This window comes from Citrus sinensis, chromosome 8 (assembly GCF_022201045.2).
Source record: "Citrus sinensis cultivar Valencia sweet orange chromosome 8, DVS_A1.0, whole genome shotgun sequence".
Lineage (NCBI taxonomy): Eukaryota > Viridiplantae > Streptophyta > Magnoliopsida > Sapindales > Rutaceae > Citrus > Citrus sinensis.
Genome location: NC_068563.1, coordinates 519,654 through 537,012, shown reverse-complemented (window position 1 = coordinate 537,012; position 17,359 = coordinate 519,654). Strand labels below are relative to the sequence as shown.

The following is a 17,359-nucleotide window of genomic DNA, read 5'->3' as shown; positions in this document are numbered from 1 at the left end:
TTGGTGAATTGGTTTATTGATTGAAATTTATGAGTATGCTTTGGAAGCATCAGCTTATTTATCATTGAAGAATGAATTGAACTCCATCCATTGTGCTAGATGTTACCATAGATTGTTATTTTTTATTTCTCTTTGGGTCAATAATAAAATTAGAATTTCCTCTATTAGATATGCTTTCAGATTGAGAATGAAAATATACATTTCTTCTTGTGTTGTGGTTGATTACATTTTGTCTTTCTTCATTCCTTGCAGGGGAAAAACAAACCATTGAGTGGCTGCTGCGTTTAAGAGTAACCTTTTATATTGCTGAAGTATTAGATTACTCTAACACTGAAGGTCTTCCACCATACCGTGATTTGAATGCATATAAGGCTCTCTTTGATGAGGTATCAGCTTCTAGGATATGAAATAAGCTAACTGATCACATAATACTATTCTTCTACTTCCTTATCACCATTCATTCTCATCTAGAATGAGTATTTTCATGTACCTTGTAGGATGGTGGTCCGCGTCTTTCATGTTTCAGCCCTAATCATGCCTACAGACCCTCAGATTATCTAGAGAATGGTAATCATTTTTTTGCTTTAAACTTTTTCTTTCACTTTTCTTATTTTTTATCATTCAATTTTCTAAGTTCTCAAATTAAGAGAATTCACCTGGTTCCCTTATCTCTGGAACTTTTGTTAGATCAAGTTCTAACCATCAAAGATAGATTCTGATTCTGTTACTAATTGCAATAGACCTTCATCTCTTTTACGTTCTTCCATCAAGACGAGCAAAATAACTAAAGTGAATAATAATTTTTAAGTGACAATCCTAGGTCCATCATTGACTACGACTGCATAGTATGGAAATGAAGATGCTGGACTAAATATTCTTGAATATAAGGGGGAAAGCCAGAGACTGATGATGAATCTGCTATTTGGAAGAAAATTTTACTATTTATAACTAGCCACATATTCAAATGATCAAGTATCACAAATAACTTAGTATAGATCCCATCCTTAAATTATATGTTCTTACGATTCCTAAAATTACATCTCCAAGCTCTTGAGTTTTTTTTATTGTTTATATTGATCTCACTCCGCGATAACTCAAAAGACATAATACCGTTAATCATAAGTTTTAGCTGAAATCTCCACTTTAGTGATCAAGTGGATAATGAACTTACATTCTTGTATTATGTCTTTAGTGATCAAGTGGATAAAAATAGCAGGTTCACTATAAGTTCATCATCTACTTAGTATTTTAGCTGAAATCTCCACTTTAGTGATCAAGATAAAATTACTCACAATAGAAGTAAAAAAATTACAACCTTACATCATCAAATGCTCATTTCATTAATAGCTATGAGTAATTTTTTATTTATAGTGAACCTGCTATTTTTATCTTGTAACATTGACATCGTATATTCAATACATTAATCACATACTTTATAAATAAAGGTTAGCTAACAATTTATGCTCAAATAAATAATAAATAAATAAATTTTATGAAATTGATAAATTATTATTTATTGTATATTTTTAGGGTACAAAATAATAATAAGTCTAACAGATGGCGGGAGGAAACAGTAATAGTGAGTAAAGAAAAAAGATTAATCTCTCATACTTGCTATCTTTAAATTGGGAGAGAACCATGTCATGCAATTGGTAGGATAATGAATTGGAATCCTGGTAGGAATAAACCGTTGAATCCTTCCATCTTCAAGTTGAAACATGCCTGATTCGCGAGACGGATTTGGAACATAATTTGAATCATCCACGAAGTAGATACAATTCTTTTTCAATATCCCGATGTCATCATCTCCTGGTGCAACAGGAACAGATAGTGGAGTACTTGGTTTTGACACACATAATGTTTGGTTATCCAAGCTATTTAATTTGGTCAACCCCATTGTATCGCTGCTAATCGGATCAATCTTGAATACTTCAAATCTAATTAATTTTTCGTATATCATTACACCTTCACCTTCAGCTGCTTCTTCATCTTCACCATCGCTGAACACGGTGTCCATTATTTTATGAACAATCAACAATTCACCCTGCGATGATTCTACCAAATATGGAAGAATCCAGGCTAAGTGTTCAGATTCATCCTCTGGAACCCAAATCGTATCTATAGTCGGTAATAAGCTCATCCAGTTGTTGGGGATAAATCTGAGAATCACTTGATGATCATGATCTCCTACCTTGATATATTTAGTATGTATTTCAAAGGAAATTACCTCATGTTTGCAAAGCACCAAGACATGCAATTCTCCATTATAGAATAAAATGTCGGAGATGAATTTATCATCGTCTTCTTCTTCTGTTTCTTTATCAAAGATGGTCCATTTCGTGTCTCCTGGCTTGCACAGTGCCAATTCCAATTCATCGTCTATATACAATGCAGTTGTAGTAGCTGCTGCAACTATGCAATTTCTAGCATCTACATCAACTGCTGATGATGATGATGGTAATAATTCAACTCTTTTAATGAAGTTGGCCAACTCGGTGACATTGTTATGATCATATCCAAATTCGAGATTATCCAAAAAAGTTGCAAACGATGGAATAGTGGCTATGGAAGGGAGTGGTACTTGTATTCCTGAAATTGAATTAAAAAGAAATAATTTCGGATCGAATTTAGATTTGGATTTAGATTTAGGACGACCCTTCTCAACCATACTTATAATGGCAAGCCAACCCTTGGAGGATCCACAACAACACCACCCACCACCTGGCACTATGTTAGGTGGAAGCTTGATATTATAGAACACACCATCAGACATGTCTACGAATCTCAAGAAATTACTGCAATTGCTAGTGTCATGGCGATCGCGAGGAAGCATCAACCATGGCACCTGCGCATTCCGCTGTTTATTTTCTTTCACAATTAATCTCCAGTGTTTGCAAACAACACTCAGACGAATAGAATCTGCTAAATCCAATTTTTGTACAATTTTGACCACTAATTCTGATGGAAGTTGCTCCCAATTTCTCGCTTCCTCAATATTATGACTTTTGTGCTGCCGCAATATCGTCTCCATAAAATCTGAATAACGCAGCGCCAATGACATCATTTTTATCTTATAATAAACAAAATCAAACATCTTCTTCTGTAGACTTATAACGAAGACAAGGGCAGCTAAATGTTTTTATATATTAGCTATATTAAAAGTCGGTTTTCTGTTAGTATTAGGAATTATATGTACAATTAAATTAAGAGTTTTCAAGTTCTACTTAATAACTGATTAATCGAACTCTTCATATGTCCCACTGAAAAAAGAAAAAGGGAAATAAAGCTTCCGGTAGTATTCTTTGACATCTTTTCAAATTGAAACTAGTTAATTTTAATTGCCTGTCAAAGAAAGTTCAAAACTACTCTCATAACTATTCTCTTTGTACATTGTAGATGCAACCATGCAATTTGTAGATGATATTGATGATCATTCAACCTTTCTTTTTCTTTGTTTTTAATGAACACCGAAAAATCTGCATCTGTATTCTGAAATTGGATAATCAAAATAAATAATTTCTGATCAAACAAAAACGACCCTGAACCGCAATCACAAGCCAACCCTTTAAAAAGATCCACAACTCGTACACAGCCGATCTTGAAATATAGAAAACGCCATCTGACAAGCCAAAGAATCTCGATTTTTGGTGTGACTTCCACCCTTCAATATTTTCACTTGTGACTCCTATGCTGGGTGGTCGGTTTTTGGTAGATTTCTAGGAAACTGAATTAAATTGAATGAGGATCATCTCCTAATTTTAGTTTACTCTATTTTCTTAAATTTTTTTTGTTTCACGTGTGTGTTACTGATATAAAAGCTAAGATTTGGGACAATTATGAATTTACATTAAGTTACTCTCACTTATAGTTATAGATGTTAGGTTGAGTAGTGTGCTCCACATCTCCTCTGAAAAGGCCTCGGAAGATTTTTGGAATAAACTACGGACCTCAATTGAAAAAGGCCATAAAAGCCCAATAGCCCGTGATCTCATATATGACATCAGTTCATGGGGCTTGCTTGATAGCTGCAAGCTCACGATTTGCTGTTTTCCAAAATCAGAGGGAGATTTTGTAAAAGATGCAACCAATCAAGAACATTGGTCGCCCGGCATAAGGTGCTCTTCAACGGGGGCAATTATGGCCTCTCACGGGATTTGATTTATCAAATTGTTTTATCTTCCACGTTCAAGATCTCTTATTTGCTCACAAATCAGTGCATAATTGCATATCATGGTGGATGATTAATGATTTTCCTGGTCACTCCACTCTGCTACACGGGCAAGCTTAAGCTTTGAAACATTGTAATGATATGACAGCATAACCATGCGTTACGTATGTACAAAATTTTAGTTGTCCCATCATCATTATCAAGCATTATTGCTTTGAAACTACAATATATTTGTATTTGAATGTTTCGGGTGCGGAGACTTAGTGGGATTATGTATTGACATTAGACAGCGAACTTGTGTAAAATGGAAAAATTAAGTAATAATATAAATTTTTTAATGATACTACAGTCATAAATTATAAAATTCTTTCTCATTCTCCATGCAGCCTGGTCCGATTTCCCTACACGCGGGTTTTTTATTTTGCTGTGTGCATGCTATCTTTTGCAAGAGATTTGCTTGACTTCAAATTGATATTATCAAACGTTATATTTATCAAATAGAAGTTTCAAATTATAACATAAATGTCAAATTAGTAATATTAAACGTCAAATTAATTTATGAGTTAATAGCACATAGATGTCGTTGATCCAACTCGAGCTTCATAAACATATGTGCCATATATACAGTCTTGCTTCAATGTTGACGTTCTCATATTTTGAGAATACAATTTTTTGAGGCACCAAACAAAACTGTCTAATTATGATATAATATTAAAAATACAATTAAACAACACAATCCCACTAATCCGTGTTCTAAAACGTGTAACGTTGGTGTCTGAGAATTCTCAACCCTTGACTTATGGGAAGCCAGACTAATGGCCAATATGAACGTGTCCCAAGCTCCATTTGCTAAAATTCATGATTGGCGGTGTTAACCTAGGACCAAGGCTCGGCAGGGATGGACCCAAAAGGTGCACCCACCATGTCAAGGTAGCTGGATGCAATAGCTTCAAATGCACGAAGTGTATGCAAAGTGGCTTCCACCAAGGCAACAGATTGACAATGACCCAAGTGCATGCTTTGACTTGTAGACTAAAAGAAATAGGATCACCTTATGTTAGGTTTAACGTTTAGGTTTAACGTAACGTACACACACTCACAGCAATAGTAACAGACCCACCATTAATATTGTTGCTGTGAGTGTGTATGTTATGTTAAACGTAGCATAACACTGGCCAAAGAAATATTAAAAGGTCATTTGATAGATATTAAATTCAAAAAGAACCATTACTTTATTCTCCTTACTTTAAAAAAATTTAATTTGATTCCTCCTAACAACTCCACAAGGAAATGGATAAAAAAACATTAAATTTGATCAATTAATTAACAAATCCTGCGAAGGAAAGAATGGCTTGCCGTTAAATTTTTTGGAAATTCTTTCTTGTTTTGCTCGGCAAGTGGAGTTAACTGTGTAGAATTTGTTCTTATCTTCCCACTCATTAACAAGCAATCATCATTAATTTCCACACCGAGCTCATCTCTTTGGTTTTTAACCTTTTTGTTATTGGGACCATACACGTAAGCACCTTTAATGAACTCCACAAAATGTCAATTATTTTCTGTTAAGTAGGTATGATCATCTTAATTTCTTATTTGATCCTCCAACCCCCTCTATAAATTAAACATTCCACTAAAATTAAAAAAAAAAAAACCTTATTTATGAGGCCGACTAAACTCTGACATTACAAGATTTGTTAATTAAACTAATTAGTAATCATAAATTGGTTTACATTACAAATTTTTCTAACACTGTAATGGATATACGTGCCTATAGATATTGGATGATTCCCAACCCACAGACACCTGAGTGACATTCGATTTTATCAGTTCATGGGTTACTAATTCTATGATCTAAGAGTTCCAATGCACACACAGATTTACTCAAATGGAGATACGAAGTTACCAAAAGAGGCAGTAAGACCAAGTGTGGTGTTGTCACACGGAGCACAGCTGTTGGTGTACAGGCAAAGAGTCGGTGACAGGCCCCACTATTTTTCTCTCTCTGTCCCTCCGCGTTTCCGCAAATACACATCTCTCTTCTCACAGCAGAATAAACAATTCTAAAGATTTGTATTAAAAAAAAGAAATCATCAAAGGCTTTTTGGGAAATGCTGACCTGTAGTCCATACTAAACGCTTCAAAAATTCTATATATAGCTCAAGCCTTTCTATTGATTTCTTGTCAAATTTTTGCATTTGTATCCTATCTTTCTCATTAAACAATGGTTTTGTTTCTTTGCTTTCTCTTCTTTCTCTTCTCTTCTGCTACTGCTTGTGATCGCTGTGTGCACCAAACCAAGGTTGCTTATTTCTCCCAAGCCTCTGCACTTTCATGTAAGCACTAACTATGATCACTCTTTCGTACTTTATTAAAATCAAATTTGGCATTGACCCAGATGGTATTTTTGTAAGAATTTAAATGGGTAATATCTTTTTTTGGTAAATTGATGCAGCCGGGGCATGTGGATATGGTTCATTAGCATTAAGCTTCAATGGTGGACACCTTGCTGCTGGTGTTCCTTCCCTTTACAAAGATGGAGCTGGTTGTGGTGCATGCTTTCAAGTATGTATTATTAGCTTTCAATTTCATTTTTCATTCTTTTGTTATTGATTGTGTTATCAAAATTGGTTTTTCGAACTTAATTTGGGTACCAACATTTGTTTTGATCAGATGAGATGCAAGAACCCAACTCTGTGTAGCGGCAAAGGAACCAGAGTGATTCTGACTGATCTCAATCACAGCAACCAAACAGATTTTGTTATCAGCAGCAGAGCTTTCATGGCCTTATCCAACCAGGGCAAGGGCCAAGACATTTTAAAACTTGGAGTTGTCGATGTAGAATACAAAAGGCAAGCAAATATTCTCAATTTCTCTATATTAATTGTTAATGCAGCATAGCTTATTTATTATTATTATTATTTTAATCACAGTTTTGTCACACACGCCACATATAAAAAGAAAAAATGTAATAGCGACATAATTATATATATATATATTGCCCCACATGATTTGCCTCTATCCCTACCCTGGGACAAAATATCAGGCACACATTAATTGCTTATAACGGTCCCAATTTGTATCTTATCGTAGACTAATCATACTAATAAATGCATTTGCTCTTCTGGGTTGATGTTTCAGGGTTCCATGTGAATATAAAAACCAGAACTTGGCTGTGCGTGTGGAAGAATCAAGTCAAAAACCAAATTATTTAGCAGTTAAAGTGTTGTATCAGGGTGGTCAAACAGAAATGGTAGCAATGGATGTAGCTCAGGTTGGTTTTTTTTTAAAAAAAAAATGAACACACATGATAAGTGCACATCATTTAGTTTACACGGCCCCAAAAGCCTGGCGCAAATGTAGTTCAAAAACCGATGATGATTATGATTGCTGTTGCAAATTTTGCAGGTTGGTTCTTCAAACTGGGGTTACATGAGCAGAAATTATGGGGCAGTTTGGGATACAAGTAGAGTGCCAAATGGGGCATTGCAGTTCAGATTTGTGGTAACATCAGGCTATGATGGCAAGTGGATTTGGGCAAAAAATGTTCTTCCAGCTGATTGGAAACCTGGAATGATTTACAACTCTGGAGTTCAGATCACTGATATTGCCAAAGAGGGATGCTCCGAATCTGAATGTGGTGATGGAAGCTGGAAATGAAAGAGATAAGAGTTTGATTGCCACCACTACTTATTTATGTGAATACACATAAATTTTGATTTGATTTCTTTCACATACAATCAGTATAATCAAATAACTTAGAGGATTAGAAAGTGAAGACGTATAGATTGGAAAGGTCTATACTAGATTTTTTTTTTCTTTTTTTCTCCCCCTCAACTTTTTTAATGTAACATTGTTCTTTTGCTGCTAAAGTAATAAAATGCCCTATTGTTCAGAATTTCTGTGTCTCTCTTTCTCACTCTCGTTTGTTAATGGGAGCAACATAATTCGCTTTACATTAGGCTTAAGGATTCCGTTACTGAAGTGTCCCAAAATCAAAGGTTCTTGTTCGGATTATTTTGGGCTGAGCAGAGAGATTTAATTTTTTTGCTACAAGGCCTTCGCATGGATCAAGTAACCCAATTCAAAGAGTCTGCTACAAGCACAGTACTGCTTTCTGACTACACTCCCATAACAAAAACACACCAATTTGAGTAGAGTAGGCTTTTGACACCCCTCAAAAGCTCCTTATAAAACTCTCCTTCAATTGAAATTGCCTAAATAACTAAATACAAATTAATTCATTCTTATTTTCAGACAAAAACTTAACTAAAATAAATTTATACCGACCCCATTTCATAATTCATATTTGTATTTAATTTTAATATAAAAAAATTGATAAAGTTATGACAGTTTAGAGTTTAGAAAATAGAAACCATATAATAAGAAGAAAATAATATGAAATTATAGGTTTTGTATATATTTTATAAAATGAATTTAAAAATATATATTTTAACTAAAAAAATTCATGGGACGATGTTTAATTTTAATTATAAATTAAACTGAAAATATTTTAGGAATTAAAGTTCAGTAGGGGTGTCACAAAGAGGTTAGAGGGGTGTTAAAAGATCAACTCATTTGAACAAATTCTTTCATTTGTTTGTTGTCATCATAGCATTAATTATTGCTTCACATGGGCTTTTTAATTAAAAAAATGAATAAAACTCTCGTCATAGTTCCTTATCTCAATTGTAATGGGCTCAATTTGTTTCTTGTGGGCTTTATCAAACCCAAGTCAAACAAACCTGATTCAATCCTAACCCATTCGTTTGACACCATCAATTAGAATGCTGAAAACATATGTGGGGTGCATTTATTTATTTGGATTAGGGAGTGACTTTATTTTGGGGTCCGTCTATCTTGCAACAATTTATTTATAAACGTCACAAGTTTTTCACTATTCAACACAAAGTTTCTGTCTTAATTCTCAATTTTTGTTTGCATCACACATCGCACGTTAAGGCACAAGTTGTTAAATGTAATGAAAATTTGTGACCAATTACAAAAAATTCAACTTAATAATGCTGTAAGGTGGTTTTGTATCTTTAGGTACATCAATCTTATGGCAGTTGACATTTCAAGTGAACAGAATTTAACAACAATGCGACTACCATTTGAAAGGTACCCACCAAAAGTTTTCAACAGTAGAAGGGACATATCAGAAATGCAAATGCACCATCAAAATTGAAAGCTGATGCTGATCAGTGCATGCCTAAAAGTGTGGAATTTTGACATGGACCTGTTTGATATTAAAGTACTGTCTTTTTTTTTAGTTATATTTTTTTTGTAGTTATTATAAAATAAAAAGTTAATAATATATAGTAAATATAATTTTTTAAATAATAATTTTAAAAAAAATAATAAATATATAATAATTTTTTTATTATATAAGTATAAAAATCAAATCAACTTAATTTTTAAGTTATATCTTTCAAGATACAAATGTATAACCTCAGCCGCGAAGTGAAGAGTTGATCGAGTCATTTTTGCGGGCTCTGATGAAGTTTCAAACTATCACTGTTGCGGATTGGCTTTCATGTTGTGCAACAATAGATATTGATACATACCTAAAACATGGTTATAATATTCAGTGAAAAAGACACAAGAAACTCTGCATATGGCCACATTCTGATTCCAAATTTCAAATCAAAGCTTCAACTAGCAGCCTCTGAGTTAACAATTAAGAACATATATAAGTATTAATCAATTGGGAATATTTTCTCATCTCCTACTTATATAATTAGGCTGGTAGCTAGAGCTAAGACGGATACATGTCGAATCTCAGACTCAGTCAAAGTTTATAGGTACTGACTCGCAAGTCAACAAGCTAACTCCTATTTTATTTTTTAATGGGAAGCTTAGTGGATGAGTGACAAACTGAATATGTATTATGTAAATATTGGTAGGCAGAACCGCTTAGTTACTCTTTTATAATATTTTGCTTTTCATTATTCACACGAGCTTCCATTTGATACCATTAACAATTTCAAAATATTCTACGATTAAAGTGAAAGAGAAGAATATATATTCATTTTTAGTTACACATTCAAAATCTAGAAGATAATCAATCACATATACGTGGACTTCACCATGATTAACACGCCAATTAATACAAAGGGACACTCATGCTTTCAATTTTTTATCCAAAAGATGCCCCATTATGAATATTTAAATAACAAATTAACAAATTAAAGGGCTTCCACCTAAGTACCTTCGATATCTAGTTTGATCATTCAAAGTTTTCTTTTTCAGGTGAATCTATTGATTATTCAATGAGCCGGAGTATACCATACACAACTTGAAGATCCAAAATATTATTTACACACTCCTTCACTTTTTCCACAATTCCATGAATAGATATAATCTAACACCTTTTGAACGAATGAAAGCACATATATAAAATGCAATTGGATAAAAAGATCTTTATAATAATACATAAACCCACTTCAAAGTTAGGTTTCTTTTCAAGTTGTATCTTTTAGAATGCAATAATTTGTGTTTGTTTACGTGGAGAATATTGACCACACTAAGCCACTACTCACTTCTCACAAGTCACAAGCGTAAGTTGAGAAAGAGAGATCGAATTCGAGATAATTGCATGTCACATTAGTATTAGAATAAAATGTTACTGAGAGGACCAATATAATCATAGACATAGCCTACAACAATTATAAGAAATAAGTAGTATGAATATCGCCAATCGAATCCCATCAATAACTAAAACTCAAATCCTTAACTGTTTGTATTGCTAATGGGTTATGAGCCCATAGGCTCATAAAAGTATGAATCTAAGAGTGTGTTTAAAATTAAGGTGCTGTACAATTGTCGTGAAAAAATATATGTAATTATAAAATAAAAGTTAATAATATATAATAAATATAAATTTTAAATAATAATTTTAATAAAAATATTAAAGATATAATAAATTTTTATTATACAAATAAAAAATCATATTAACATAATTTTAAATTATAATAATTAATATTTATTAAATATTTTACTACTATATCTTTTACGGTACAATTACCCAACCCTAATCCCAAAACGCACACTCCATCCTCTCTTTTATCATATCCCTATTGCTGCACCGGCAACGAAAGTATAATTAATGAGAAACGGTGTCTCAATATCCATATGCTTTTTATATGATTGAAAGGTTTTCAAATCAACTTTTTACACAGACGCCAGAGCAGACCAAATCCCTAAAAGATAGCAAAGGCGATGTGGTAGTGGTAGTAGTAGTAGTAGTATATATAATAGGAGTAGGGTAAGTATATATGAGTGAACCGGGTGTTGAACAACGACTGGTGAGCGAGCCTTTGCCTAACCAAACATTCTTTCCTGCATCATCCATCGCCGTGATTCTGCAAAAGGGTTGCCTTGTACAATAATAATAACTTATAGTTTTTTAATCTATAATAATAATATTAACATTTTAGGTAAATTACGCTAGAGAGGTCCCCGTGTTTTACTACGTTGTCTGATCCTTTTTTTTTTTAGAGGCGAAGCCTGAAAGGTAGCGCCATAAATTAAATTAAATTAAATTAAATTCAACAACGGAACAGCTCAAGCAGATGCCAATTAAATGGATGAGATCGATAGACGGCGCGGCATAATCATTGCAACTGCCAACATTTTCACATTTCATCAGTTACATCTCTTGCCTTCTTTAATTAATTAATTAATTTTCTCTTTATTTATTTATAGTATATATATATATCTTTCAGAAGAAAATTAATAATATATATAATCTGTAATTGAAGCAACAGTTAGAAATTAGAATAGAAAGCAAAATGTATAGTTACCAACATTAATTAATTAAGAACCCTCTCTTTGCAGCCTTTTCAATTTCGCTCACTTGTAATGGCGAAGGAAAATTTTCTCTCAAAAGAAAAATGGTTGAGAAACTTTCCTAATTAAACACACACAAAAAACAAATCAATATTACTTGAATTTAGCAAAATGCATTCAACGGCCGTGAAATTTTACTTTAAAATTGAGCTTCATGAGCTCAAATTCAAGATGTATAAATAATGTATTGAATGGTCAATTTTAAATTATCTCTCCGACTATCTACAAATCATTAAAACACAAAACAAAAAAAAAGACACCAAGCAAGCATAAGCATAAGCGTACCCTTCTTTAAGTAATTACCGATGGAAGAGGATCCCGGGATCAACAAATCAAGCTTTTTGCATATTCTGGGAATTGGTGGGGTCATTGATGCTGAGGCATGTTCGAAAGAAAAGCACTGCAGCTGTAGTAGGATCAGTTCCAGCATTAAATGAGATGTGAACGTGCAGTAGCCCCCTCGCTTTAAATTGCATAGCCTCCATCCAAGCCGATGTCCAATTGTAAGTGTCAATGATTTAATGATCTTCAAGACAAAGAAAATGAATCCACTGGCACCACAGAGGAACGTCACATCACATTCTCCAATAACTGAATGTATCTTGTTCGGCAAAAAGCATTATTAGTTTTCGTGTGGTTTTAAGTTAATCTTTGAGTGAGTGATTATTTAGGGGAGCTGACAACGCATCAATTACGATTGAAGTAATCGGTGGATTTTTTTTTTTATGAAGTCCTAAACTAGGAAATTTTGATTGAATTAAAAAAAAAAAATTTTAAGTATTAGTCTTGATTAATGAGTCGAACTGATGTAATTAATTGATTCAACTTAATTTGTCGATTTATACAAGTGTTCTTAATTGAATCGAAATAAAGGACCATTGTAATTGTGTCACGATGATAATTGCTCTTCCAGGAGGATCCATTGAATTGATGATGATTTTCATCTGTACTCTTGTGTGAATGCAAATGGGCAAATGGGTGTAGGCGCTTTCTTTAAGAGCATAGGCAGCGGCATGGTTGGTTGTTTGAATGGCTGGGACAAATCGGTGAAAAGACCTGATTGATGACTTGACATTTATTCCTGTGAGGGATGGGCAGGGAATGAATGAACGTTTCATCTTTCATCCGTCAATGGAGAATGTTTCTCACGCACCCGTTTGGCTCGTGTGGCTGGCTTTGGGCAAGCTGAAGCTTCATAATAAAAACAAATTAATAATAATAATAATAATATGCCACTTCCTTTCTTGGGATAACAAAAAGAATTCAGATGATCGGATAAACTCAAGTAGAATTGGTAAAACTTCAGCTTGAAAACCTTATTGCTTTTGACGAGTGTCTGATTAAAGGCAAAATTGTTGCTTTGCTTCCACCAACTCCGCGTGAAAAGGCAATTTGATGAACAATGCATGGCGACTGGATTCAACTCTCTCATCTGGATTTTTGTTTTTGTTTTCTTCCCCCCCCCCCCCCCCCCCCCCCCCCCCTCCGAATGATATTACAATTATTTGGAGTCTAAAATACAATCAACTATGGCTCGACATAGACATGGATGAGCTCATTTGCTGAGCATAGCTCAAAAAATGAGTTTAATCCATAAAATATATAGAGAAGAGTTAAAAATATCTACGTTGTTTAATAAAATGAAATTTACTTCATAGTTTAGATATTCTTAAGAGATGAACGAATCCCACAAGATTTAAAGTCTTATTTAGTATTGAAGTTATATAATTATAGCTTAACACTAAAATTTTTTATAAATATTATCTATTGTAACTTAGAAACCATGTGACTTTGATCTACCATTTATATAATGAAAATTTTATATAATTATTATTTTTATTAAAATTATTATTTAAAAATCATATATACTACATGCTATTAACTTTTATTTATTAAAGTTTTTGTCCTACAGTTTTTATAGTTTAAAAATCACAATATTTCAATATAAAAAAGGACCTTAAACTCGACTACTTCTTTTCGATCTCTAAAGAATCTCATGTTGTTTCTGTCTAGATTTCTTCGCCTTATTTGCCAGTGCATTTTATTTGTTACAAAGATGTCTTATTTTCTATTGCTAATGCTATTGGAAAGCCTCCCACGGGTTGACCATGCTACTGCTGCTGTTAATAGGCCCTCAATCGCTAGAGTTCTGATTGAATATGATGTTTTGCGGCCGTTGTTGCTTAGCAAGGGATAATGATGGTTTTTGGCAGGATGCCATTTTTAAGTGTGTTCCTTCATATTGTGCTTCATGTAAGCATCTTGAGCACTTTGCTGATAGTTGTTTTGTTTTCAATCCTAGGCTCCGGAAGTCCCAACAGCCTATTGGCCAGGTGCAAGATATTTGTTGCTCCTGATAAAGGCAAGACATCTATGCTTAATGTTGCTATGCACCTAAGGACAAATTGTGAGAAGGTTTGGCCTTTGAGGCCTAATGGTAATAAGGGTGCAGATGCTCGACCACATGTTTCTTAGGACACTGTAAAGGATGGGTTTGATCTTATTCCTGAGCAGATAGCTCAGATAATGATGGTTTGACGGATCCTATTGCTTTGAGAGATAAAGATGGATGTGTTGAGGTAGTTAACCCTCATTCTTCTATTCAGGATGATCTATGTATTCAGAGGGCTTCCATTGGTACTACTTTTTTTCGAGCTATAATTAAGGATATTCGATCCATGGCCATGGGTTTTAATTCCATTATACAAATATCTATTTTCAATCGGATGAGGAGCTTAGCTCGTATGGGAATCCTGTCGATGATGATTATTTTGCGTAGGGTTTTGGAGGGCATGATCTTGACCCCGACTTATGTGTTGTTGGCCCGCATTCCTCTAGTTTGAAGAAATGTTTCCCATTAGTTACTGGTCACAAGTATCATAGGTGGTTCTCTAAGCGTTTGCATTAATTAATTATTTTTAACTTCTTATTTGTTCTCATAATGTTTTTGTTATTTTTTCTATTTGTTAGTTGTGTTGTTCTTCTGCTTGAAGGTTTTGGTTTATATTCATTTTCCATATGTATTTTTTTTAATAATTTATTGGTAAGGGAATTCTGTCGAACTCCTACCCTAGGATGATTTTAAATAAATTAGAAAAAAAAGGGATCTTAAACTCTAATCAAGAACATTGCTTCATCATCGGACCTCTTTGGCGTGGGTGGCATCTTTTAACAGGATTAAATTAGCTGGAAATCAAACTAACTAATGTTCACTATCTATAAATACTTTAAGTTGCTTTTGCTAATTCAAGACGGTGTATTTTTCTCATGATTTTCTTGCAAACAAAGAGATTACTTGCAAGAGAGCATTGCTTTGTTGTGTGGACAAAATACAGGTGTAGCCGAAGTAGATAAAATAGGCTTTTTGGGTCGTCTTTGGGAGTGATAAAGAAATGGCTATACGCTATATCCTACACATGCCGCCGAGACAAGCCGTGTTATGATTAAGAGCTCATTGGAATCGCTAAGACCAATCATATGTCAAACATGCACAGCCCCAATTCAATTAATCCGCACGCATGCCATATACATAAATAATCCACACTCAAAGTTAGGCTAAGCATAGCACTTTTCAGCCTATATGACAAAGCATCAGTATATATATTATCTATTTCTACTAATTTTAATGTTGATTTGAACCAAAAAGGCATTGCTTGTGTACTTAGCCACCAATGATTGCGTTTTTTGTTTAAATAATTGCAATTATAAAATTCAATGTTATTAGGACTCGACTAGCTTACAGAATCTGTAAGGTACAGACTGCAGCATCAGCCGTTGGATGTGGTTGGATGTGGAGTGAGAAACCAAACAATAGAAAATCGGATGGTGGGATGACGGGAGATGTTTGTTACAGAATCTGTACCATAGACAGGTCCATGTTATTAATATAAAAAAAAGTTCGTGAAAACTTTTTACCTCAGCTTTCTTATAAGCTTTCGCAATAATAATGGTTTTTTTATAACTAGAAAGCAACCTAGACTTGTGTATCCTTGATAGATACTTTCATCCCCTATTATATTTTAAGGAAAAAATAAATTCATAATGGGACTGGAGCCACGTCATTCCGCAACGAGGAATCTGGTTTATAGCATCCAGCCAGATGGATGACGCGATTTAGGACGATAATTAAAAAATTAATAATAAATTGAATCCATATTCATGATGATTCTATAAGCTAGTCGAGTCCTCTATAACAGTTTGATCTTATAATGGAAACATCTCCACGATTAATAACAACTTCGCGTACAGCATATACGAAAGCTTTTACATGCCTTGTAAACATTGCCTCACACAAATGGCTATGAATTGCTATATTTCTCTTCATTTAAAGATTTAAAACAAGATACAACCCAAAACACATGTAAATTGTTGTGGCAAACGCTCTTTCTTAATGTTAAGTTGATTTGATAGAGTTAAAAAAAAAATTGAAGTTCACTAAAACTAATTAGATGGTACGTTAAAATTATTTTACACTGACATTTTTTAAAAAAATAAACCTTACACAATCTTAAAGCCGAAAGGTAGGAGATATTAGTATGTTAAAAATAATTTTCATTCTTTTATTATATTTTGGGTGCGTTTGGGATTGAGGTTGGACAGCAACACTAAAATTTTTAGTAAACACTAGCTGCTGTAGCTTGAAGAATATGTTGATATGATTTTTTATTTATATAATGAAAAATCTATTATATCTTTAATAATTTTATTAAAATTATTATTTAAAATTTATATTTATTATATATTATTAATTTTTATTTTATAATTATAATTTTTTTTCTACAATAACTATACTTTTTAAACTACAACATCTCAATTTCAAACACATCATTTATCTTAATATTTCTTTGTTGTTATTTCTGTTTTAGCTGTAATTTTTATGATTTTGTATAGTTCCAGCTAATCAGCTATAATACGTATTTCAGATTCTGGATCTCTTATGTCGTGTATTTTCTAACAGTATACGAGGCCTAGTATTATTGTCATTAAATGAAACTCCTTGATTCTGGCAACATGTTAAGACACGTGTAAGCCATGGGATAATTGTGCAGGAGCTCCTATTTTGTCTCCCTCTTTGGCCTTTTTGTCTTACTTCATCATCTCTATCCACATTTCTCTCTTTTTAAGATTTTTATAACAATTTAAGAAAAATCTTTATAAAACACAACAGTTGTTTATATCTAAGCATCGCTTTTCTTAAAAAAAAAAAAGAAAAAAAGAAGAAGCATCACTGTTAAGTCTTTTATCCTCCATATTTATTAGCTTTTTCAACTCAACAAAAAGAAAGTCAATATTTTGAATATGCGTATTAAAATATTTTTGGAGTCTATAAATAGTGGCCTGTAC

At 33.3% G+C, this 17,359-nt stretch overlaps 2 protein-coding genes across 2 annotated transcripts; one reads left to right on the top strand and one right to left on the bottom strand.

Annotated features, from left to right (window-relative positions):
• Nucleotides 1–1,597: 1,597 nt before the first annotated feature.
• On the bottom strand, nt 1,598–3,064 carry LOC107178042 (uncharacterized). Its single transcript, XM_015532760.2, has one exon. It carries the CDS (start codon nt 3,062–3,064, stop codon nt 1,598–1,600), a length of 1,467 nt encoding a protein of 488 aa, XP_015388246.2.
• A 3,256-nt stretch (nt 3,065–6,320) lies between these two features.
• LOC102629326 (expansin-like A1) lies at nt 6,321–8,063 on the top strand. Its single transcript, XM_006486585.4, has 5 exons — nt 6,321–6,501; nt 6,621–6,730; nt 6,839–7,017; nt 7,307–7,439; nt 7,574–8,063. Exons 1-5 carry the CDS (start codon nt 6,390–6,392, stop codon nt 7,823–7,825), a joined length of 786 nt encoding a protein of 261 aa, XP_006486648.2. The 5' UTR covers nt 6,321–6,389; the 3' UTR covers nt 7,826–8,063.
• Nucleotides 8,064–17,359: the final 9,296 nt, after the last annotated feature.